Genomic DNA, 25,705 nt, shown 5'->3' with positions numbered 1-25,705 from the left:
CCCCCCACCCGTGCCGGGAGCACCTCGGGGGGCCACAGCGGTGCCCGGGGGGTGGCACAGAGCCGTGCCGAGCCGTGCCGTGCCATGCCGTGCCGCGGGGCGAGCCGCACGTACCACGTATCCTCGTCCTGCCCGCAGCATCCATCCTCCAGCTCCAGCACCGCCACCTCGTCCAGCACCGTGGCAGCCCCCGGGGCGCTGTCTTCTTGCCCCCCGCCGCCGGGAGAGGGCTTGAAATAAGCGAGGGGCTCCTGCAGAGTAGGGGGGGGCGCCGGGCTGGGCACGCAGGGCGGCACGGGGGGGCTGGAGGGGCGCAGCCCCCCGGGGGCCAGCAGCAGGTGCGGGCCGGGGGTGGCGGCGGCGGCGGCGGCTCGGCTGCGGAGCTGCTCGTTTTGCTTCTCCAGCTTCCTCACCAGCTCCTGCAGCTTCTTCACCTCCAGCTCGGCGCTGACGGCCGGGCCGGAGCCGCTCCCTTTCACCTCCGCCATCATCGCCGGCTTCAGCAAGGCGGCCTCCATCCTCCCTACCTGCTCCGCCAAGCCGCCGGGGGGCAGCGCCCGGCACCGCGGCTGGGGTGGGGGGCTCGGGGGGGCTCCGGGAGGGCTCCGGGGGGGCTCCGGGAGCACCGGGAGCACCGCGCCCGGGGCCCTGCGCTGCGCTGTGCGCGGCGAGCGGGATGCGGGTGGGGTCCCCTCCCCTCCTTTCTCTCCCCTCCCTTCCTTCTCCTCTCCTCCTTCTCTCCTCCCCTCCTTCTCCTCCCCTCCCTTCTTTCCCTCCCCTCCCACGGGTGGGGTCCCCTCCCCCGAGTGGGGTCCCCTCCCACTCCGGCAGCCGCCCGGGGAGGGAACAAAGAGGAGCGCGGAGCCCCCCCGCTCCTCCCCGGCTCGGGTCCAGCCCAAGGATGCTGCCCCCTCTCCCTGAGCCCGGTGGTGGCGGGGCTGTCACTGCGCGGCCTGAAGTGGGGTGGGAATGGGAGTCACAGCCAGGGGTCGTGTCGGGCCACCCGTGCAGCCAGAAATGCCAATTGGTGGCATTGAGATGTGGGTTATGGGTTTGGGAGATGCACTGCTGATGAAACAAGAAGACAGGACAATGCATACAAAAAAAAATACACGGGGAAATTGGTGATGTGTAGGACAACCCCTGGGATTAAAAATCGCCCCCATATTGAAAGGATTCCCTTTGACGTGGTTCACATAAGCAGATCAATCTGCTATCCTTCATTATCCTTCAGTACTGAAAGAAACCTCCCGTTGCATCCCGCAGCTCAGCCATTACATACCCAGGTCTGGCCCTCATTGGGTTCATTTACACTTACAGGGGACAGCCTCCCGAGTTTCTTACAGCTCTGACACGAAATGCAGACCAAAACTCCAGGAAACACATGGATTGCCAGGCCAGCCACCACTGAGAGATGTCTGGATCAGTTCATCGCCACCCAACTGCTCAGCACCAGCTTTGGACAGAGTAGCAGCAACAGCAGCCAGCACTGCTGTCAGTGTTCCCTATCCTATCTCATGTTTGGTGTGTAAGGAGGGACAGGCTTTGCTTTGATTCTCTGTCTAAGTCATAAGTAAACTTGGAAACCATGCAGCCTGTCCAAGCCTCCCCTCTTTTGTTTACGCTCTTTGAAAAAGAGTCCTTTTTCTGCACGTGGATAGGAAAAAGCCACGATTATTTGGTAATCTCTTAAGCACTCTTGCAATGTAAGTAATAACAGCTAGTGCTACGAGAATGGCTGGAAAGGAAGCCAGAGCAGGGAACAAAGCACTGACTTCCAGATGATACGACTTTTACCACTGAAGAGAATACATATAGCCTCCAGTGTAACAGATTGCAAACAGACAGCACTTAATCCAAAATTTTCATTTGGTCTCCTCTGTCCATTTGGAAGAGAGAAGTAGAAAAATGTTGAGAGTGTAAAAAACTCCTGGCCCCAATTCTGCCAAGCATCATCAGAGTAACCTAATCCAGTTTCCACTACTACAGATAGCCATAATCTTTATTCCCCTAAGGAAAAGAAGAATTGAGCTTCTACATGTTTAGCCCCAGGCAACAGGCATATCTCTCAGGTCGTTATCGCTAATAATGGTACTAGCGTTAATTCTTAGAAATACATATGCTAATCCATTAAGATTGTAAAGTGATAATTAGCAGCGTATGCTGTATAGAGTTTATTGGACATCAGTAATATACAACAAGAAAAGAAAAAAAAAAAAGCTTACTGTAATGTCAACGCCTGTGATACAATCAGGCAGAGGAAATATTCGAAAGAGATTTAAAATGGAGTTGTTTTTTTTCTTTTAGCTGGACAAAGTTAGACCAACAAAAAGGAAGCAGGTATCTGATTGTTACACCTTTTAGCTATATAGTGCTTTTTCATGTTGATAGCACAGGCTTAGCTTCAATGAAACTTAATAATGTATCTGAAAACAGTATTTTGATCACTTTGCCAGCTAGGTTTTCACCGAACAGCATAAAACAAATGTCCCAGGCATACAAGCAGACACATTGTCCTCTAACTGCCAGAGCAGGAACATGGCAGTGTGGTCAGGGCCCTTCATTGACAACAAGTCTAATGCACACACCAGTTTGGAGGCAAATCAGGACACAAATCTGGAGATGCACTACAGTATGTAACACCACAGCACGGGACTCTGAGTCACCATGGAAATGCTTGTCCTCAGTTACAAGTAAAAGTAGTTGCAGATCTTCAGCTACCTTCTTCTGTTTGTGCTGCCTACACAAATGTTGTATGCAGACACTTCTTCAGGCAGACTTCCAGAAGAGAAAGAGGTTAGGACCAAGCATAGTGCCTTAGCATGGGTACAAGGACTTTTTCAGGGAGTTCAGCCAAATTGATCACAGGTGGGATAAGGTTCACTACATCTCGTAGTGAGCAGAGAGCAGGCCAGGAAGTTGGCTCTTCTTTGAGTAGGGCTGCTTTGAACCTAATCTCCATCTGGCAAAAGAGCTTAAACTTGTGCACACTTCAAATGCTGTGCTAATAATCAACGTGAGACACACTGTGTTTTGTTTTGTTTTGTTTTCCAGGTATTTCCTGGATGGTTGGATTTACTAAAGAGTAAAAATCTATTTCACTGTTCTGCTTTTGTTGCTGTATTTCAAATGTATGTAGAATTTCACTAACACATCTTCACCCAAGGGTGCTCATAAACACACTGTTTCATGGTCTTTATGCTGGCTTGCTAGTCTTCTGCAAAGATGGTTTGGACATCATTAAAATATTTTTACCTAACTGTTTAAAATATATATATAGAGAGAGAGAATACTTGTCATTACTAAAAAAATGTTAACAAGCTCCATTCAGTGTCCCAACACTAGCTGACAAGTTACTGAACCCATAAGCTCTTTACAAAACACAATAAAGCCTTTATGGTTCCATCCATTTTTATAAAGTTATTGATAAAATATGTTTTAACACTGACCCCAAACATCTGAGCATGCCCATGAACCTCCTATTCCTGCACCTGAGAAACTGGGGTGGCAGAAAGGGGGCTGATTTTGGCTAATTACATGGCCTGCTCTAGCAGAAATTTCTGAGTCGATGTAGTTGCTGATAGACTCCCAATGCAGAGAACAAAGAAGCAGGAAGTCTACAAATCCCATCTGCTCTTCTCTGATAATAAGCCTGTTGCTTTATTCTATAATAGCTGCAGGCTGGACCTGCCTTTCAGGCAAGCCAGTAAAGAATTAATTGCAGTAATCCAGTCTGGGTAATACAAAAGACGTGTTACAATAAGGTCAGAGCATGGATGGTAACCTCCAAGTCTGGTGAGATTTTAAAAGTGCAGTTCCATTCTGAAAAGTGATTATGAACGTAGCTTTATAAAAATAGAGACACTAAAGTACCAGCAGAAGTCCATCTAAACCAGTAACAAAGACTGATAGCAGCTCCTTAGGTAAAAACATACAAGAAGCAAGAAAAATAGTGAGGGATCCTCTCCAGCTTTCAGTAGTCCATGGACTGGGACATCTGGATCGTTTATTTTTTTATAGCTACCAATGTGCAATAATATTACATTTGCTGAGCCCCATTTTTAAACCATTTGTGCATTAGGACTCCACAACACCCTGTGGCAATTAGCACTGCAATTTAATTATGCATTGTAAGAAAAGCTACTTCCTATTATCTACTTTAAATCTGCTGCCTTTTAATTTAATTGGGTGTCCCTTAGTTCTGTTTTTCTAAGACGGAATGATTAATCATTCTCTATTCAGCTTCTCTTTTGTCATTCATGACTTATAAAACTCAGTTACTTCTCTTCCAAGCTGACAAGCCCTAATTTATATCGCCTTGCCCCCACAGAAGCCAGGCTGAACTTTCCATTGTTTCCTGTCTCCCCCCATAATAAAAAAATGAATTTTCCAACCTATTATTTCCTTTTAATTAAAATTCCTTGTTTTCTTATATCATGACAGCTTTGGGAACAACTATGAAAATTTGCTTGTAAATCCCAATATATTCACTTAAAGAAGCCGCCTTAACCAAAAACATATTGATGCCTTCAGATACATTCATGTATTCATGAGCATACCTTGCCTTGAAAAAGCTACACAGAATCTCCTCCAATGTATTATACATATCCAGATGCCTGTGTATTCCATTATTTATTAAAAATTGTACAAATTGGCTCAATAGAAAAGTTGAATTAACTGCAATGTAGTTCCCCAGAGCAGCTTTCATATTTATTTGTGTCTGATGTCACAGCTGATGCTTCCAATTCATTTGACACCAGGCATGCTTTGAGCAATAGGTTAAATGCCCGTGAGAAGTTCAACAATGGGACATCTGAGCTGCTGGAGAATTTTTGCATGGGTACTGTCTGGTCCTAGATATTTTTTATAGCTAGACTTAAAGATTTGTTCTAAAGTACTTGAGTAGATAAATATTTTCCTGGAGTTACAGTGTGGAACCTTCCTTTTCAATGTCTCTTGAGAACATTTTGCCTTCTTAGTTCTTATTTTCCATTTCCTGCTAATTTACATTATTATTTTTATAGAATTTCATTTTTTAAACTACTATAATTCTTTCTGGCTTTTTCCTTATTAAATTAACATTAAACTTAAAGTACATAGTAGTTAGTATGAATTTTCTATAGAATAAAGTTCAAAACCGCATCATTTTCTCTGAGCCCCAGTTTCTCCAGGAAATCAGTATTTATGATATCTAAAATATTGCCTATGCAATAAACATTCCTTCCCTTCCCTTCCCTTCCCTTCCCTTCCCTTCCCTTCCCTTCCCTTCCCTTCCCTTCCCTTCCCTTCCCTTCCCTTCCCTTCCCTTCCCTTCCCTTCCCTTCCCTTCCCTTCCCTTCCCTTCCCTTCCCTTCCCTTCCCTTCCCTTCCCTTCCCTTCCCTTCCCTTCCCTTCCCTTCCCTTCATAAAGCATCAGCCTGAATCAGGATAGCTTGTTTCTCTCTTATGAGTCTTCACCAAGAATGACAGAAATACAGTTCACAGCTTATGGATTAGCCCCAGCAGGCAGCTGAGTACCACACAGCCACTGTCTCACTCTCCCCGGATGGGATGGGGGAGAGAGAGTCAGAAAGGTAAAAGTGTGAGAACTCATCAGCTGAGATACAGATAGTTTACTGGGTAAAGCAAAAGCTGTGCACACAAGCAAGGCAGAACAAGGAATTCATTCGCTACTTTCCATCAGCAGGCCAATTCCAGGAGAGGAGGGCCCAGCATGCGTAATGGTGTCTTGGGAGGATAAATGCCATCACATCCCCTCCTTCTTCCTCTATCCTACACCCCTGATGTTATACAGTATGAGACATCCCTTTGGCCAGCCTGGGCCAGCTGTCCTGGCTGTGTCCCCTCACAGCTCCTGGTGCACCCCCAGCCTCCTCGCTGGCTGGGCAGTGTGAGGAGCTGGAAAGACCTTGGCTCTGTGCAAGCACTGCTCTACAACAACTAAACCATTGCTGTGTTATCAGCATAGTTCTTACCCTAAATCCAAAACAAAGCATCATACAAAGCCCCTGTGAAGAAAATTAATCCTATCCCACACAAAACCATAACACTCCAAATGGCTAAAAATCCACAGCTCACATTTTGCCTGACTTGATTTCAGCTTGATTTGTCTTCAGGGAAAAGTGGCTGTTGACAGAGGAAAAATGTTTTACTTCATGATGACATGAATATACTGAGAGTGTTCAACTAACTCTGGTCATTAGTTTTCTCTCTCTTTTTTTAAAAATTTCTGTCATAATTAATTCTATCTATAGTTATTTGGAGAAGAAGATTCAAGAAATTCAGCAGCTGTACAATAAAGTGGGGAAAAAATTACCATCCATGTTAGGAACTTTATCATTAAGGTAACTAAGTAATTTTCAAAATTTGTAAAATTTTAATAAGTATAGGCCAGCAGACTGAATGCTTTATGATATTGTAAAGTGATTTAGAAGTTACCATGTTAAAAAAATAAATAGCAATATGCTCAGCACTGGTCATGTGATATATCTAGGAAAAAAAATAAGTATCACAAAAAAAAAAAAAAAAAAGTCCATCACTAAATATGTTTGTTGAGAAGGCAAATCTGAGTGCACCGATAACACAGTTGAATGAATGTCTAAAGAGCATGGAAAGTTTACAGTTGTTTGGAAGGTTTTATTTGTGTCCTAGTTTGCATGTATTTAACTCTTAGAGAGGGGAATGGTTTCATAGAGTATCTGAACTTTCATCCAAATTCACTTTGTTCAAGCAAAAATTTTTGCTGGACATTCAGAAAAACCTGTGTTACTTTTTGTGATTTCTTTAATTCCCATCATATGGTATTAAAAACAAAACAACAACAAAAAAAAACCCTCATGTTCAAAAACCTCTTCTTGCACTATCTTGAGAACTTTCCTGCAACAAATCATTTTCCAGCTTTAAAAACATTTTCCATTCCTTCTAGGTCTCAGTAGTGCTGTATCAGTCTTTCTGGCTGTGATGGTTTCACACTGAAGGATAATTCAGCATGACCATGTTGCTCTCTCACAACCCCTCCTCAAAAAGACAGGTGGAGAAAAAATGGTGAAAAAAGCTCATGGACTGAGTAAGGACAGGGAGATCAGTCACCAGTTACCCTCATGGGCAAAACAAACTCAGCATAAGGGAGATTAATGTAATTTATTGCCTTATGATAACATACTAGAATGGTGAGAAACTAAAAGCAAACTTAAAACACCTTCTCCCTATCCACTCTCTTATACCTACTCCCCTCGAGCGGTGCAGGGGAACAAGGAATGGGGGCTGCGGTCAGTCCCTAACGCTTCATCTCTGCTGCTCCTTCACGGTTACTCTCTGCCCCTGCTCCATGCAGGGTCCCTCCCACAGGATGCCATCCTTCCCAAACTGATCCTGCAGGGGCTGCCCGCAGGCAGCAGCTCTTCAGGAACTGCTCCCACACGGCTCCGTACCACAAGGGCCATCCCCCAGGAGCAAACTGCTCCAGCAGAGTCCCCCACGGGTGGGTGGCAGCTCCCCCCAGACCCCTTGCTCCTTCGTGGGCTCCTCTCCATGGGCTGCAGCTCCGGCCTGGGGCCTGCTCCTGCAGGGGCTCTCCATGGGCCGCAGCCCCTTCCAGGCCACATCCACCTGCTCCACCAGGGGCCTCTCCACAGGCTGCAGGGGAACTTCTGCTCTAGTGCCTGGAGCACCTCCTGCCCTTCTGCACTGACCTTGGGGTCTGCAGGGCTGGTTCTCACTCCTCCCTCTCCCAGCTGCTGTTGTGCAGCAGGTTTTTCCCCCTTTAAATCTGTTCTCCCAGCTGCCCAAGCAGTGTCGCTCACTGGCTCGGTTCTGGCCAGCTGCAGGTCCCTTTTGGAGCTGGCTCTGATCTGACATGGGGTATCTGCTGTGAGAGAGGGAGTTAGGAGAATCTTATCAAGTAGAGATAGAGCACTGACGGCATTAAACTAGGATGCTACTTAGTGTCTTTGCTAACTATGGTGCATTGTGCAAATAAACTAAAGCAAGAAGCCTTGGGCCCCTTACCAAGGTCAGTCTCTTAATTAGAGTGTGAGCCTATCTTAAGAAACTGGTAGAAACTGGTCCTGCAAATGGACAAGAGCCAAGGAGCAACTGAGTCTGTGCAAAGACAAGAGGTCAACTAGCAGTGACGAAGAAGAATCATCAATCTTCGTCCCCACGACCCCCAACGACCACCACCAGAATACACTGCGTGATGTGAGGAGTTTATGGAAATGACTCCTTGAAACAAATTTTAATATGAAGCAGGGAGATGTTATGAATATGTGTAGGGGTATTGTGAAACTTCATGCATATGTAACTCTTTAGTGCATATAACCAAGGCAAGTTGCTGCCTCAGGTGTGCATGACTTTGGTGGAACTACTCCCCATGCTGCCCAGTGCAGCATAAACATACCTACTTTACAATCTTACTGATTGTGGAGTCCGTTTTCTGCAAGTCAGCTGGGCTCTGCTCACAGAGGCCACCCGTTCAACCTGCCCTACTCCCAAAACCTTGCCGCGTAAGCCCAATATGCTGACTCTGTGTCATTTTGGTCCATTCAGCAGGTGTACAGTCAGTGTATATGAATTGTGGTTTAGAGCGTATCCTTTTCAGCTAGATTTTTTCCTTGTGTTTGTTCAGATTTCTTCATAAGAAACAAAGATCCTCCTAGCCTTTCTTCACTGTTTCGTTTGTGTTCCTGCTAAGGAGATCTGATTCTACTTAGAAGGCTCAATTTAAAAAAAAAAAAAAAAAAAAGAATTCTCAAAGCATGTGCTCTCCTCTGTCTGATACTACAGTGGAAGAGGCAGAAAAAATAATATTCTTTCTTGTTTTCTTCCCCAAGCTGTCCACAGATGTCAAAACACAGAGAATATTTTTCCCACAGATACTTTGGTAAACAGATAAAAGCAGTTTTCAAATGTATTATCAATAATATGCTTTTGTAGACTTTCTAAATAGTAGTTAGTTTTTTTAATTATTGGCTGTCAGAGTTCAGCAAATTGGTTAGCTGGTACCACATTCTTAATTCCAGTATTTGAACTAAAAACAGGGTTTTTGTAATTCAAAGTTCCACCTGTGAAAACTTTCTAGAGGAACTAGAAGATGTGAAGATAAAGTAACATTTGCTAGAATATTCATCTTGCAGTCAAGTTTTACTGTTGATTTCAATGGCACCATTATTTATGGCAATTTTTTAAATTCTTATCCCCGGTTTTAAAATCACAGATTCTGCTTGTCCCTAATTGGCTTCTTTGCATAATGCTTTCATCTTCTTCTGAATCTTTTCTCCTTTTTCTGCTTCTTTTGTCTATTTTGACATGTGAACACTAACACTAATACTAATTGTTTTCCTCCATTAGGAAAAACATCTTGAAAGCCAGAAAAATATTGAATTTCCTTTTCAGAAATTATTGTTGTTTTTTTTTTTCTTTTTTTTTTTTTTTTTTTTCCAGATGAGGTAGTTTTAGAATGTTGGCTGCCGTTGTTTTGACCACAATAGCTGTCTGAGCTTCCTAAACAGATGTCTGATGATTGTACAGCAATGCCAATACAGAGACAAGTGCTTTTGGCACGATTATTCTCAGATATTGAATCTAACAGGACAAAACCAAGCAGTTTTAAGTCTTGGCACAGGCTATGAGTCTGTAGCTGTCAATTTATAACTGACACAGTTATAAAAACTCCACACAAATAGTAAATCTACAAGTAGTTTGCTTGCAAAGGGAGGTGAAATCAGTTTTCCTTGAGCCACATACACAGGTGCAGCAGTACCACCCAGAGGCCACTGCTGTGCTGGACACTGCACAGAGAGAATTTAGTCCCTGACCAGCAGAATTCAGAGACTAAAAAGGCAAATAAAATAACGAGGCTCAAAAGAGATCATCTGAAGACATTTCTAGTAGTATGAAATGAAACCCCCAAACTCCCACTCCCTTGCTATTGTGTTCTTACCAAATCTGACCACAGGTAACTCTTCTAATATTGCTAGAAGGGAACATGGCATTAACAGAGATTAATAGAGAATCATTAAGACTGCTTTTAATTATAAATTAGACCAATCTGATGGCATGGAGAAATTGATAAAATCATAGAATCATATCTTAGAATGGTTTGGGCTGGAAGGAACCTTAAAGATCATTTAGCTCCAACCTCCCTGCCATGGACACAGACACTTCCCTCCAGACCAGGTTGCTCAAAGCCCCATCCAACCTGGCCTTGAACACTGCCAGGGTTGGGGCATCCACAGCTTCTCTGGGCAACCTGGTCCAGTGCTTCAGCACCCTCATAGTAAATAATTTCCTACCTATATCTAATCTAAATCTACCCTCTTTTAGTTTAAAGACGTTCTCCCTTGTCCTATCACTATACCTCCTGAAAAATTATCAGTTCCAGGATGTGTTCTTGCTCCTGGGACTGTTCCCATACTTTCTATCCCATAGTAATTCCTGAGGGGTCAATAGGTGAACAGCAGGCAGTACAACTATCCTGTGGTCCATGGGCTATAAGAATCCACCCTGCACAGATTGGAACATGTTATATTTCACACAACAGACCCTTAAACGACCTGGTTAAAACATAGGTAACATTGGGGGAGAAATTGAACTTGGCCCTCCCACTGTCTGGGTCAGTAAGCTTTTCAAAGAGGAGAGTAACACCATCGCCATGACTTTAAAAGATGAAAATTTTGAAGGGGTCTGATCTTCACAGCACATGCCTAATGTGCTTTGAGAATATCTGCAGATTCTTCTCTCTGAAATGCACAGAATGTTTCTAAGTCACAATTTTTCTGATGTGGGAGATAAGAACTGAGTTGCTCAGACAAGGCAAAGAGCAAAACATCTTGATGCCTTTCAAGTTAAAGAAGCAAATATCTAATTACCTTAAGACGTCAAGGATATTCATCAGTTAAGCAGCCAAACAGAGCATTTTTGGTCAACAATTTCAGACTTTGGCACATCAAACCTACCTAAGTATTAAGTGTCTTTATCCACTGTCTTTATGGAATGAAGTGTGTCTCTGGTGTTATGCTGCTGTGAAGAAAAACAAGGTGTTTGGGTACAGCAGAAAAGGAGGCTACATTTCTCCCTTGTAGTCTGATACTGACTTGACTGGAAGCTAAAACTGTCTCCTGGTGTAACAGAGTAGTTACAACGAACAACACTTATGATCAAAAAGCAAAAATAATGATGAAAGAGAATACTTTTTATCCTAAATAATAGGGTTACGTTAAAATATCGAGGGGAAGAGAGGGGACATAGTTCTGACCTATACACATTCTGAGAAAATAAACTGAACACATGAAACTATCCCGACACAAAATGCATCTCCACACCAAGAAGAAACATATTGAGTTGACCTTGTCAAACTCACAGAGATGTTTATTACAAGAGGAAAAGGACTGGAGGACAATGCTAACGCGTTTGTCACTTTGCTTCAAGCACCACTAGGGAGGGCATGCTAAGAGTGTTCTGTAAGAACCTATAAATGATAAAACAGGATACATTACTACTCTGAACGTGTACTTGTGACATTCCTTGTTCATGTAAATATCAGTAGTTTTGATACCAACTACATGTTTAAGTGCATCAATATGTATCATATGCATTATTTCACTCCTTTTCTCCTATTGCTTGATTTTCCCCCTGTAGAGCTATGCCCAATCTTTGTAAAATAAAGTATCCATTACACATTGAGAAAACGTGCCTGATGAATCACAAAACCCCACGTAATTTAGTATATTATCTCTCAATACAGCTTTTCAGTCTAATTTAATGCATTATTGAAGATAACGCGTTCATTAAAACAGCTGCCAGCAAACTATTCGTTTGGATTGTTTCATGGAAGCATTAGTCAAAGAGAAATAAAACACCACATGCTAATGATATGCAAAAAGGACAAAAAACAATTAAGTTTTGATACATTGGTATTGAGATGTTAATATGATTTTTTTTTAATGAGTACTGCTATCCAGGCTTTTATATAGGAAATATAAAGCAACACATAACCGGTGTTTCTTTTCAGGAAACTTACAACATACAATAAAAAATAACAAAAGAATAAAAAATAAGGGGGGGGGGGGGGGGCTGGAGGCAAAATTACCAGGGCTGTTCAGCAAGGATGAATTAATGAGCACAGAATTATTATTTATTGTTTCTGTATTGCTATGTCTCTGTAAGCGAGCATTGAAGTAGCAGATATTTGGATCCACAGTTTTCTCCTGATCTCCAATGAAGACAACTAAAATCCCCTCAAACTCTGTCCTGGATTCTAATGTACTAGCTCAGATGAATATCCAACCTCTATCATTGCAACTCAGCCTTAGCAATAACTGTTGGTCTATGAACAGGACCAAATTTATGACCCAATATTAAAACATCTCTACTGATTTTCTCCACCTGTTGTGCAAGTCTCATCACCCTGTTGAAGCATTGGGTAATACTGAGAGTAGTTTAACCACAGTATGTCGTCAGCAATAAGCACACAAACACACAAATATTGATAATAGATTTAATAAAGGTACTGCCATTAATTCATAAGATTTTTTTCATAAAAATAATGAAACCAATTATCCACTGTTTCATGGCCCTTTTTCATATAACAGTACAAACATGCTTTAAGCCAGGCAAGACAGATTGTATCATTATTCAGCTGAGGGTCCAATGGTTTAAATTACACATAAATCCATAGCTCCTGTCTCCACTAGTGTAGGTGCAGTTGAAGAGAGAATGTTTGGCTGTGATAATTGTTCAACACTCTAGTGTTAATCTATGGCTTTGGCACTTTTTGACTTTCTAAGCTCTGCTGAGGTTCAGCAGCCTCCAAAAGCACCCTAATGCTATCATATTCATGTCTAAGAAATCCTTTTCAGATGAGAGGTAAGGGAAGAAAAGCATTTTTAAATAACCATGATCTAAAACTTCTCAAGGCGGAGACTAGTAGTTAACACCTTTGTTTCTCCAGTAAACCACTGAAATAATTATTATTTTAGGCAAATAATGCAGATAAATTAGTGTTGCAGAAACATATAACAAAGAATGAACTCTTCTTTCGGTTTCTATACCTCAACAGATATACATTGTACAAAAGGAAAAAAAAAAAAAAAAGATGTTTTCACCGTAGGCTCAAGAGAAGCAGGGCATCTGGCCTAATGGAGATGTCTAAAATTTGAACTATTCACTCCAGTTTCCTCTGCAAATAATGGAATGTAAAACATACGTTCAGAGTATGGGTAACCTCATCACAAAATAGGTGTTTGCAATATGACCAACTGAATCATTTCCTAAAAATATCTACTTCTCTCTAGTGACTATAAAGACAGAATAGATTAAGTAACTTAAATGTAGATGTCCACACTGTAGGGGTTTAAATTTAGGAGAGATTAATCCATCCCAGGTGTTCAGATAGGCAGATTAAAATAGCAGAAAAGATAAATACAACAACATAATGTCACACTAAGTATGTAATTCCTTGATTTCATGGCAACTATTAGTGTGCACATAAAAAAGAAAAACAAAACAAAACAAAACAAACAAACAAACAAAAACTAACAACAACAAATATGTAATACAATAGTTACCAAGCTTAAAAATATGGAGTCTGATACTAATAATTTAACCCTCCTAATAATTTTTGTCTAGCATCCCTCTGCAGTTTATAAAGAGAGATCTATTTTCCAAAGATTATTTGGAAAAACAATAATCTTAAAATTATCATCTAGGTTACTTGGGAAGAATCTTATTCTGGAGACTGATGTCTGTCCTCAAAGCATGGAGAAAAACCCACCTCACTGAGTATGAAACCAGTAGCTTAAAATGAATAGATGATTTTCAGATGGCTAATCTTAGATGAGATTAATCCCATTCACACTACATAAAGATAACAGCTCCTTATTTCTGAGGAGATGTGGTTTCTGAATAGAATACAACATCCTTCAGAATGGGTGTGTAAATTCTGCAGTTCATAACTTTTCAATAAATTATCATTAGTTTTCCATACAGTTTAGCAATTTCAGAGATCTGATGATCACTGAACAACATCTTCTTTCACTTTCAGGAATGTGTGTATGAAAAGGCATCTAAATTCTCCTGGAATTAATTCTTTTGGGAACAATGCAGTAGGACTGCATTTAGAGTACTTATTTCTAGAAATTAAAATTGATAATTTTCCACAGTGGTTTGAAGTAGCAGGCCAATACACTTTACTAAACATTTGTGGAACTTCTTTGTCTTGTTTTCTTTATGTTAAAATTAGTAGATCCATTTTTCTGCAAGAGAGAAGAGATTGATCAGCAATGCCAAGCACATAAACATTTTCTAAACATCACTGAAATTTAAGACAATTAATTGTTTTTTAGAAAATCTGCTGGAGTCTGCCTGTCACATCTTATCATTTGCTGAAATAGGATATATAAGTTTATAACACTTAATACTTAACACTTAAGAAATACTATAACACTTAAGAAATACTTTGGTATTTCTTTATAGAGTTTTGTAACTGTCACAATGCCTTACTTTTTTAATCTGGACTCACTCTTCTCATCCAATTTTGCAATAGTTAATAACATTATGTTTTTTAACAACACACAATGTTTGATATAATAACAGTTTACATGATTTTCTCCCAAAATAAGTACAGAGGTGAACACCAGTTTATCAGAACATTTCATTTAGGTTTCCATTTGTCTTTATTTGATACTGACATAGTACTAGAAATTAATAATTGCCATGAAGAAAGAAGACTTAAAATGTAGCAACTTTTAGAGGAGTTAAAACAAAAACTTCTTTCTTCACTATGTTGCATGTTTGTTTACTCGCTGTCCTCCTCACATGGGAAAGAATGGCACTCACAGTCTAATATTTTCATTATACTTTAATAGATTTCGTAACTGCTTTTTTGTGTGTGTGTGTGTGTGTGTGTGTGTGCGTGCGCGCGCCAATGATATTAGGGTTTTGACCTCAGAACCCTGTTCAGAATACCTCAGAACCTTGTTCATTTCAGAATAACAACCTGATCCTTGGATACCCTTGAAATACATTCTTGTGACTTTCAGAGCAAGATTTATTTGCCTTACTGTAGGGTCTCCATTGACTGCACAGGTAGGACTCTACAGGTTATAATGAGAGGTGAAGACATCTCACTCACAGTTACAGAATAATTATTGTTTCTAGAACCTGGGCTTGTATATAATCATAAGCAATTCTGAATTAAATACTTTGAATAGATTTGTGTACACAGATAAAAGTGAAAGTGAAAAAAAAGTGAAAGCAGTAGCTGCATTGTAATATATTGAAGTTATTTGAATGAAGTTCTTTATGATTTTTTCCTTATGTTCAATATGATATATATTACCTTCTTACCTTTATGATATATATTACCATCTTACCTTTAACTTTGGAATAGCAAGGCTCACAATGCACAGTTTGTCTGTAAATCCAAATGCTGTCTCCTGCTTTCAAATCTTCCAGTGGTCTTTTGCATACTTCACACTTCAATGCACAAGTAAAAGTAAAAAGAAAAATTAAAATAAAGCCCTTCACTATTCATTCCCAGCATGCTGTCTTTCAGGAAGTAAACATACCCAGACAAGAATAGGGGTTATGAGAACTGCTATATTGTCAAATCTGAACTTTGAAAAAATAGGTTTCATGAACACTAAACTAGACTTCTAGTTAGATATCTATCTCAGCTGGTTCCCTATGTTCTATTTACCAAATCCTTCTCTCCCCCAGACATTTCCAGAGGGTAATTTCTCTGTTAGCATAGAAATTTATTCTAAAATAAGATGATTCACCCTGTCAAGGTCTTTTTTTTTTTTCATTGATTAAAGGGAGCACAATCAGACTTAAACATCCAACATCTCAAGGAAATCTTATTTCAAACTGTTTTATAATAACTTATCTTAACCATAAAATATGTTACTCATTACTGTAGATTCCAAAGATTGCTGTAATAAATTTATGGAAAAGCTAACTTTTGAGATACAGAAGTATTTCGCCTTTTTCATATATGAAACTGCACAGATAAACACAGATGCTAACTTGCCAAGTTCACAAGGAAATCTTACAGTGTATCAAATAGCAAAGGAATTCTACCTACAGAACAGAATTTTGACCACCAGTTGTGTTTTTTTGTCTGTTTGTTTGTTTTTCCTGATTGAATGAGCGAATGGCAAATTCTGGTTTCTTTCTTTATCAGTGAATATTTTATAATGAGGATTACTTTTACAGCCCTGTTCAGTAAACAAATATTCACCCATCCCAGAGGTTTGTATGTTTTTCCAAAATTTTCACAATGGCTGTCTATTCTGATAAATTTCAAGTGAGAATCTTTATTAAGATAAAAAATTAAGTCTTATCCATAACCTGCCTTTGCAGCTAAATGAGTAAAGAAATTGTTTAATGTCAACATTATGGACAAAAATAAAATGTGAACTATCAGATCCAGGATCCAGACAACATGCAATCATTGTATTTTTCTTATGCTCATCAGGGCTAGCATGAAATTTAAATGTAGTTTGACTGATGTGTTAGAGCACTAGAGATCACACTTTTTTTATTTTTAATCTTTTTTTTTTCAGTATTACAGAATTATGTTTTATTATGCCTTTTCTAAATAATCTTCTGGTATTAAGGTACTGCAAAAACTTTCTCTTTTATGTTTTCTTTCATAAATCACCAAAACAGATGACAGGAATATTTTCAGAGCTTTGATAACCAAGATCAACTAGCATTTTTATATAGAAAAACACCCTAGAACTTACATTATTTGCTCACCAAACTTTTGCTATATACCTTTACAAAGAAATAAAGACCTTGTAAAGTTCTTTCAACTGCAAATCTCTAATGGATATGGTATTCATAAGATACTAAATGAATATTAATAATGAGGTATTGCACTACTTAGCTAAGTACATAACTGTAAGCATGAACCACAGACCTACATTAGTTGTTTAATTTTCTGTCAATGCTTTCATAAGCATGTGGTTACACAAAACTTAAGCTGAATTTTGCTGGCCAGACACACTGCCATTTGGGAATAGTAGCAAAAAGAATACCATCTAAGAAATAATCTGAAATATTTAAATAGCTCAGACAGTACCAACAGAAGATGTTAACACTCCTAACTGCATAAAAAAGGCCCATTCTTCTTTATGTGGGTTCATCCATCTAAAAAGAATAAAAGCAAACCTGAGTCCGTATTTACTTATAAGAACAGTTTTGAGCTAGACAGGAGCCAGCAGTGTGTGCTTGCAGCCAGAAAGGCCAACTGCATCCTGGTTGCATCAACAGAGAAGAGGCCAGCAGGTCCAAAGACAACGGTCTGCTCTGCTCTCACAAGGCCCCACTTGGAGTGCTGCATCCAGGTCTAGGGCCCCCAGCACAAGAAGGATGTGGACCTGTTAGATTGGGTCCAAAGGAGGGATAAAAAGATGCTCAGAGGGCTGGAGCACCTCCCCTATGAAGAAAGGCTGAGAGAGCTGGGAATGTGTGTAGTGAGGCACTGGAACAGGCTGCCCAAAGAAGCTGTGGATGCCCCATCCCTGGGGCCATGGGAGACTGGGCAGAAAATAAACTATGCTACTGAGGTGATTTCCCTGAGTTTTCTTTTTTACAGTAACAAACTGCACATGGAGATGCAAGCAGAACCAAGATTAATTTATCCTATAGCATGAACTATCCATAGCAACACAATTTTAACCAATACTCTGATCCCAATGAGTAAAATGATTTCACCCCTGCTACTTATGTTAAATACCTCTTACTAATGCCTTTGAGTATGGCTTTCCCACAAACCATGATTTTAGAAGTCACGCAATCAAGTAAATCCACGCAACTTCATAGAAAAGTAGAAAAAAAAAATAAAAATTACAGTATGATGAAACAGTAAGTAGGATATAATTCACTATATCAGACTGGAAGTATATATAACTGAAGGCTTATAAATGTGTATGACATTCCGGTTATGTCCTGCTGCATCCTTTATCCTTGTGGTTGTAAGAGAAAGAAAGGAGAGGCAGGGGGAGAGAGAGGAAAGTACTGGGGACGGAAGAGAGAGACTAGAGACTAGCATTTCCTAGATTAATCTCCTCCTCCAGTGTGTAAGCCTTCCTCTTCTTCCAGGTGGGGAAGGCCTAAGAAATCTGTTTATAATGTAGGTATTACGTTTAAGTTTTATTTCTTAGTAGCAGGTGAAATCTTACCTTGAAGCAAGTCGAATGACAGCAAATTTGCAAGGCATCTAAGATCATTTTGGCATCTATGCCCAAGGGCTTCCTGCAGTATGTACATATATCTTTTCCAATTATACTCCTGTGTATATAATATAAAATCAGCTGTCAGAAAAAGAACTACCACTGAAATCTCAAGGATAAAATTGATAAGCTTAGTGCATTATGTGGGAAAGACATTAGTATAATGTACAAGGGCCATAAATGTAAAAGAGTCACATGTGTATTTCCTCCATTCTAGTTGACGTGTAATACATGTCCCCGTGATGGGCCAATCGATGAACATAATTGCCAAATAGCAACAATACCTTGAGAGAAAGAATCATTTTCTTTGGTGAACAGAATTATTTCAAACAGTGAGACTGTACTAAAAAGAGTACAAACAGAAACTGTACTAAACTGCTGAATGTCTAGGAGCATGTATGTTAAATGGGGATGAAGAGGAGGGTAATGATTAGAATATTTTAATTGCAAAAGTAAATTGGTAGTTGAACTTAAATTGCTATCATTCAGTCAGTCTGGTATAGAATTTTCCTCTACGCTGCAGAAGTGCCTGGAAACATTTTTTATTTATTGTACTGCAGACAGAAAGCCTACTTTCAAGGCAGCTATAGGGAACATATGCATAAGACAGCCCAGCTGCTATTCATAAGAATTATACTTTTTTTTTTTTTTCCCTCATTTCTTTTTGCATCCTCATATGACATCAATCTGTACTTTCTCTAGATTGGTGTTGGTGCTGTTTTTGCACTATAAAATTAACTGGTCTTGCTCTTTTCCAGTCCATGATAAACCATTGTACTCATTCCTTAATCATTCCCAGAGTTCCTTATACTTCCATTGGCAAGAATACAAGTTTTTATGTTTCTGTATGTTTCCAAGCAATGGGAATGTCCAAAGTATCTGAACTGAAAATAGCAAGCATATTTACTTTTTTTTTTCCCCAAGAGATAAGATACTACTGATTTGAGCAAATATGTTTCTATGTTTGGGAATGCATTAACCACTGTGAAAACATCAAGTTTTTAACAACATTATCATGTGAACCTATTCCCCTACATCTGGGCTTAAACTTGGTCACCACAAACAAAATTTTGTTTTCATAATGGAACAAAATTTTGTGGAGTAAGAGGGTATAAAAGACAGAAACCTACATAATCACAAAGCCAACTCTACCACTTAAGGCACTGGCTATTGTTTTAGATATTTTAAATGTCAGCTCTGACAAGCCTAACATAATATTAGGCTGCCAAATTGTGGTAATGATTTGATGGCAAGATCCCACTGAAAGGGAGCTTTGTATGAAAAGCTGCCTGACTAGCCTAATGATGACTTCCACTGCTCTCTTTTGTCTGAACACCTGAAAGCTTATGTAAAATGTCTGTGCCCTTTGACACCATATAACGTTATTAATGTGTACTTACCGATCAGAAGTAGAGTAAACAGTTTTGATGGTATTTCCAGTTATATTTTCTTCATAGGCACGATGTGATGATTTGCTATGAAGTAGTGAGTACATAACAATTACTAAATAGTACTTTTATTTTAAAGGCTTCACTACACTGACAGTATGAAAATTAAACATGTAGCATGCTTGTAAAAAAATCATCATGCTTAGTGATTTCTTTCCTTCTTTTTTTTTTATTTTCCCAACCATCGAGAAATACATATCACATAAAAAAAAAAGTAAGTTAGACATGAAGTGTCTTTAGACTGCATTTTGTTGTACGATTCCTCAGTATTTCAAAAATGAAATCCACAAGCCCACTAAGTGAATTCTACACTATTGTATTGGCCTTGCCTGTGTTCACATCCCAGCCTAAATGATACATATCAGGAAACAGTTGTATGTCGTGGTTTTTGTTTGTTTGTTTTTTTCTTTTGCTAGTCCTCAAAGAGCTGTCAAACAGCCAAACAAAATTACAATATGTCCCTAGAAGTAGAATGAGGGTCTTTAAAATACAGGCTGTTCAATGTGTTATTTGTGTTCCCTACAATAACTGTATTGTTCCTTATATACAGATTAGGATGTAATACACTGAATTTAGCTACCATTTAATTCTTCCTTTTTTAACAGCCCCAGGTCTAGCTACTGAACTGTCAGTTTTGTTTGGCATGGAAGGGATGAGCAAGTATTTGACAGCTGAAGAAGCCATCTTGTCATACATGTTTTGAATGCTTCTGAACTGATTTAATTATCCTATTTCTCCAGAAATTCATAAGGTATATGGCAATTATTACATTTCATATTATGCTAGTTTAATATTCAGTAATGTTGGGATTTTTTTTAATAACTGTATATTTGCAGAACATATCTATTTTCAGGGAAAGCATAACAGACCAAAAACATGCATGTATGTGTTACACAACCCAGATATACTTTCCACTTATTTGTCTTTTATAATGTATATTTGTCATATTTGATTACTATGCCACACCATAAATGCATTAAAATTGCAGATGTAGTGAGAAATTTAAATGAGGTTTTATTTTTGTTTTATAAAACATAACAATATTCTTGTTATTCAATAATAAAGTAGCAAACCTGGATTTGCTCATCAGACAGAAAGCATCTCCTCAGATGAACATCCAATGATTTCCCTTTAGCAAGAGACCTGGTGTTTAATTCTGTTAACTATCCCTATATCACATTTTTTTTCACTCAGATTTGCAATATGTGTGTTTCTAAGGACAGAGTCCACATAAAGCAAGAGTACAAGAGAGATGGTTTTAAAAATAGTTTGTACCCAGTTAAAAACTCAGAAATGCCCCAGTCACAGCTTCAGTGACTGGGGTAAGAGGGGTAGGTACATGGATTCAGATTCATCCCATATAGCTTTAGGAACTTCACAAGGCACCTGAAGAACGTAATGCTTGCCTTATAGTCTGGAAAAGAAACAAGCCCTCCTACCCCATGGTGAACCTAGCATCCGAGTAACGTGCTGGAAATAACTTTGCTCTATTGATTATATAAGAATGCTGGCTTAACTGCTCATAGGATTTCATGCCCCAGCTACATTTCTAGAGCTACACAGGATATGTCTTGCCCTGCCCACCCTGTGCACTACAGATATGCTTTGTGGGCTTCTATTCGTGGGATTCTGGAAGCAGAATTTGGAAGAATTTGGAAGGGGGTTGGGCATGATTCTGGATACCAGTGTGAGATTTCCCTGAAATTTCTTTGTTAAAGATGGCTTCTTTTTTTTTTTTTTTTTTTTTTTTTTTTTCAAGAAATGGCACTTTAGATGTTATGGTTCTCAATTCATTGTCCATAGTACCTGATCTTTCTTTCACTGTTGCTGGAGTAGCTCTTCTCTGGGAGATTATTTGGAGCACTTGGACGATTTTCATATGTTTTCTTAGTTATCCTAAAAAAAAGTGACAAGAAAACAAAGACTTTAAAAATCCTTTTCAGCTACATAGCTTTTAGTTACACTTACATCCATAAATGTAGAAGTTTGTGCTAGTAACAGCAGGTATAAGAAATTTATCTTTTTCTTACTGTTGTTAAATTGTTGCTTGTGAAAAGTAACAGAATCAGACCTATAATTTTAAGCTTTCCAGTTTATGTTGGTAGATAAATTCATATCAGAAACTTAACTTAAATTGAACCCTATGTTCCTTGAAGTTCCCAATGATGTCTTCTGCTGTATGGTAACGTTTCAATGGTTGATAACATTCTGCATGTTCTTAGCCATAGTCTGTAATGTTTTATTGTTTTTACTGAATTTTAGTTCCAAGTCAGCAATGGGCAATTTTTCCCCCTATATATACTTCAGTGATGTTTTTATTTGAAATGACGAACTAAACAGACACATAAACTCTTATTTGTACAAGCAGGATTATGATACAAGCAGAAGAAATCTTGTCTCCTGCAGTTTTTCATGCCATAAATGTGATATGCAATCAAACATAAGAATAAACTTTGTCAGACAAATTATAGGATTTAAGTAGTAAGTGCTAATAATTTTCTTGATTTTACCAAGCAGCTCAGACAAAGGCTGCTCTTGTTTGGTTCTGCCAAAGGTTATATTCTGAAACAACTTGATGATTATAAACCTTAACTCTGAATGTTTGGTCTGCAGCTTGATTTATTTCAGTGAGCTTGCCAAGCTCTGAAGCTTTGCTAAATGAACCTCGCTTAGTGCTGGTCACTGTTTTATATGCATAGCATGCTGCATGAAGCAGCACCCTCTATTGTGCTTTAGTCCTAATCTGGCAGGCTTCTTTTCAGAACTAAAAGAGAAACTCATTCACTGTACCTTTTCAGTAAATGTTTCTCTGGTCATACTGTCAAGAGGGACTGCTAGGATAAAAATACTTATACATATATATAAAAAAAAATGTACTTGTGTAGCTGTTTTTCTTCATTATTTAGATATAAAAATAAATGGAAGACTCAAATACCATGTTACTGGTACCTGAAAACATAATACTAGCTTCACATTAGTTGACAAGCCAGTAGCATTTTTTAAAAACTATGAATGCATTTACTTATGTTTCTTTGAGAAGCTAATGGCTGAGTTCACAAAATACCTAGATAAGTACAAAAATACTTATGTGGATCTTCATTTTCCCTCACTACAAGAGATTATAGATTTGAGTTATTCATTATTGTTATCAGAACACATGCAGTTATATTGCTATACTTGGTAAATTAGGCACATTTTAGAAATAATATAGATATCTTACTCAAGTTATGCAAATTCTTCTGGTTTGTATGAGAATTAGCATTTTCAGGTACCACACTAAACTACAACTCTTGATATTAGGTCTTAAAAATTTAGAGAGAATTGTGAATTGAGTCTCACCCCTTTTTGCTTTGGTCATCAGCAGACTTTACTACAGTGAGATCACCACGGTCCTCATCCCTGTGGAAGTTAGAAACACCTCAGAATTAATCAAATTATTTGATTCAACTTAAACACATTAAATGAGTTGAATCATTTACGTTAAAGAAAAAGATAGTATACATTTAACAAAGAAGATTTCTCACTACACTCTGTACCAAAATTGTTTCAAATCACAAGTTTTTAGTTAGTTAAGAATTGTTATCAGTTCAAACCTCAGTATTTTTCAAGTTTCTTTCCAGTGTGTCACTACAAAAGTATGACTAGCTACTCAAAATTGTTAAGTTAAATCCTATATAGGATTGTATAATTCAGGTTGGATGGGACCTTGGGAAGTCTCTAAACCTCTTTCTCAAGGCATGGGTAGCACTGAGTTATGACCAGCTTGCTCAGGACTTTTTCCAGTTGACCCCTGAAAATCTCCAAGGACGGCGATAGCACAGCTTCTCTGCGCACCCTGCTCCACTACTGGACTGTCTGCCTTATATCCAGTCTGAATCACTTGTGTTGCATTTCGTGGCCATTGCATCTCATCTTGCCATGCTAGAGCTGAAGAGTCTGACTACATCTTGTAAATGGACTGTGGCTATATTATTTTGACTTGATAACATAATTTCATTTAGTACAGGCACCACTACCATGAGCTATAGATATGGCTGCAAAACTGTTATCTGCTTTATTGATATATCCAGCACAGATTCCTCTTACTGTTATTTAGGTCTGTATATATTCTCTAGGACTATATGACCACATCTATACCAGTAACTAGTAACTCACTGGCTGTGAAAAAAATGATTTGATGATAATATTTTTATTAAATGGTCTATAATTAAAACAAAATTATGATCATGCACTGACTATTAAGAGTTAGAATAATATAAAAACTAAGTGTCCTCCACATTGAATTACTTATCTTTATTATCGTATATTTAATAGGGAATTTTAAAAAGTTAGATGAAATCAAAGTATTAATTTTTACTCCCATAATTATATTTATAGAAGAGAACCTATTAATACCATTATGTAACCAAATACATTTTACAAGAGTGTAAGGGAAAGATGACAATCTTGCCTCCTATTTTTCTGAGAAGCAGCATTTATTTCAGTAAAATCCTCAAGATCCTTTCCTCTGAAACAACAAACAAATACAGCCATTACAATATTCCCTCTAGCTGGGAAGAGGTAAAGAGTAATAAAATAAAGGAATATATTTATACACACATTTAAAAGGATAAAATTAAATTGTTGGCTACATTTATGTTCAGCATTTGCAGACATTTAAGTTCTTGACTATAATTAGAAAATATATTAACAATTTTCCACTGGCAAGGTAAAGATCTGTAAAATTAAACAAAAATTATTATCTGGTACAGACAAGAAAATACAGAAGGTTTTGTTTAAACATATCAGTGCAATAGCTAAAAACTCTTCTTTGCCAGTGGAAATAGTAAAGGAGAAATATGGACCTTCCAAATAATACAGCATTAAATTGCAGACTCCAGTTCAAACATCTTAACCACAATAAAGGTGTTATTTAGACTAAAACAATCATACTTCTAAAGACAACACCTAAAAATACGTCCAAATACCTACATAGTTTTTGCTTCTGGAATGACAAGAAGTTATCTGTGTGTGTCATCACCGTTAACAATGAAAGCATTGATTATGTCTGTCCATGTACTGAAAACTAAGTATCCAGAGACTCACAAAGTTCACACATAAGAAAAGATTTTCTTTTTTTTTTTTTTTCAGAAGTATGATGAAACTAGATATAAGCTTTGCCCCCTTTGCCTCTGTTTTTTGTTTTTTAACAGACTTTAAACTGTTTCCATTAATTAGAGAAAGGACTGACCTATGAAAAACAGTCTAACTGATACAATAAACCCTAATTCTCTTTAGGCAGATGAAGGGAGAGAAGGCAAAAGGCCCAGTTAATTCTATGAATCTGATAACATAGTTGGCCATTTCAATTCATAATGGAATTATTAATCTTAAAACTCTGGGTGTCTCCCAGAATTAAGTAGTATCTCAAAATCTTGGACTCTGTCCTAATAAATTCTCTGTGAATTAAAATTTAAAAAAAAAAAATCATACGCAACTTACAGTTTGCTGCCAAGTGTACAAATGTATAATATATATGCATATATGTCAGATTGTCTACTATAAAACAGATGATCACATCTTGGCAACATTTACGTGCTGCTTCTGTTTAGATAATCATTCATGAAGATATCTGCACAATGTTAGTGTTTTATGTGAGAAATATTACATAGCTCTTAGTAGCACATTATAATATTCCATAGCTCTTATAGCACTAGTACAGGGCAGTTCTCCATTCTGTATGCTGATGGGCTGCTTACAGACCACAAGAAATTTGTCCTGAAACACACTGAACTGACATGCTGTTCAAAGGCATACTTTCAAGCTGCTCTTTATAGCTTACTTCCCTTACTGACTGAAAAGCACCCTGTTGGGGCAACACTCATAATCCATGATTTCTACAATAATGTGCTCAATGACCCTTCTGTAACTATATTAAGATATTTGTGTAATAGTTTTATGAGAAAGCATGTGAGGCAAGTATGGAAGCTTGCCACAGATAACCACTTGTTCAGCTGACAGTGCACATGTCATTTAATT

The 25,705-nt window shown here is 38.6% G+C and overlaps 2 protein-coding genes across 6 annotated transcripts in view; both read right to left on the bottom strand.

Moving 5' to 3' along the window:
• SLAIN1 (SLAIN motif family member 1) overlaps positions 1–518 on the bottom strand; it is a gene marked incomplete at both ends in the record, with an annotated part of 47,593 nt that extends 47,075 nt beyond the window's left edge. The window contains one exon of the mRNA XM_082751982.1: positions 115–518. Coding sequence (XP_082608108.1) covers positions 115–518 — 404 coding nt within the window. The remainder of the gene's footprint in view (positions 1–114) is intronic.
• Positions 519–12,482: 11,964 nt separating this feature from the next.
• The window catches only part of SCEL (sciellin), a 77,884-nt gene continuing 64,661 nt past the window's right edge, over positions 12,483–25,705 (bottom strand). For all 5 annotated transcript variants that reach the window (XM_082752846.1, XM_082752850.1, XM_082752847.1 and 2 more), the window contains 7 exons: positions 24,138–24,194; positions 23,027–23,086; positions 21,494–21,583; positions 19,640–19,714; positions 18,189–18,297; positions 15,372–15,474; positions 12,483–14,252 (listed from right to left, as the gene is read on the bottom strand). In XM_082752846.1, coding sequence (XP_082608972.1) covers positions 14,236–14,252; positions 15,372–15,474; positions 18,189–18,297; positions 19,640–19,714; positions 21,494–21,583; positions 23,027–23,086; positions 24,138–24,194 — 511 coding nt within the window. In that variant the 3' untranslated portion in view covers positions 12,483–14,235. The remainder of the gene's footprint in view (positions 14,253–15,371; positions 15,475–18,188; positions 18,298–19,639; positions 19,715–21,493; positions 21,584–23,026; positions 23,087–24,137; positions 24,195–25,705) is intronic.

This window comes from Aythya marila, assembly GCF_965140915.1.
Source record: "Aythya marila genome assembly, chromosome: 1".
Lineage (NCBI taxonomy): Eukaryota > Metazoa > Chordata > Aves > Anseriformes > Anatidae > Aythya > Aythya marila.
Note: the sequence above shows the minus strand (reverse complement) of the source record. Positions and strands in the feature narration are given on the sequence as shown.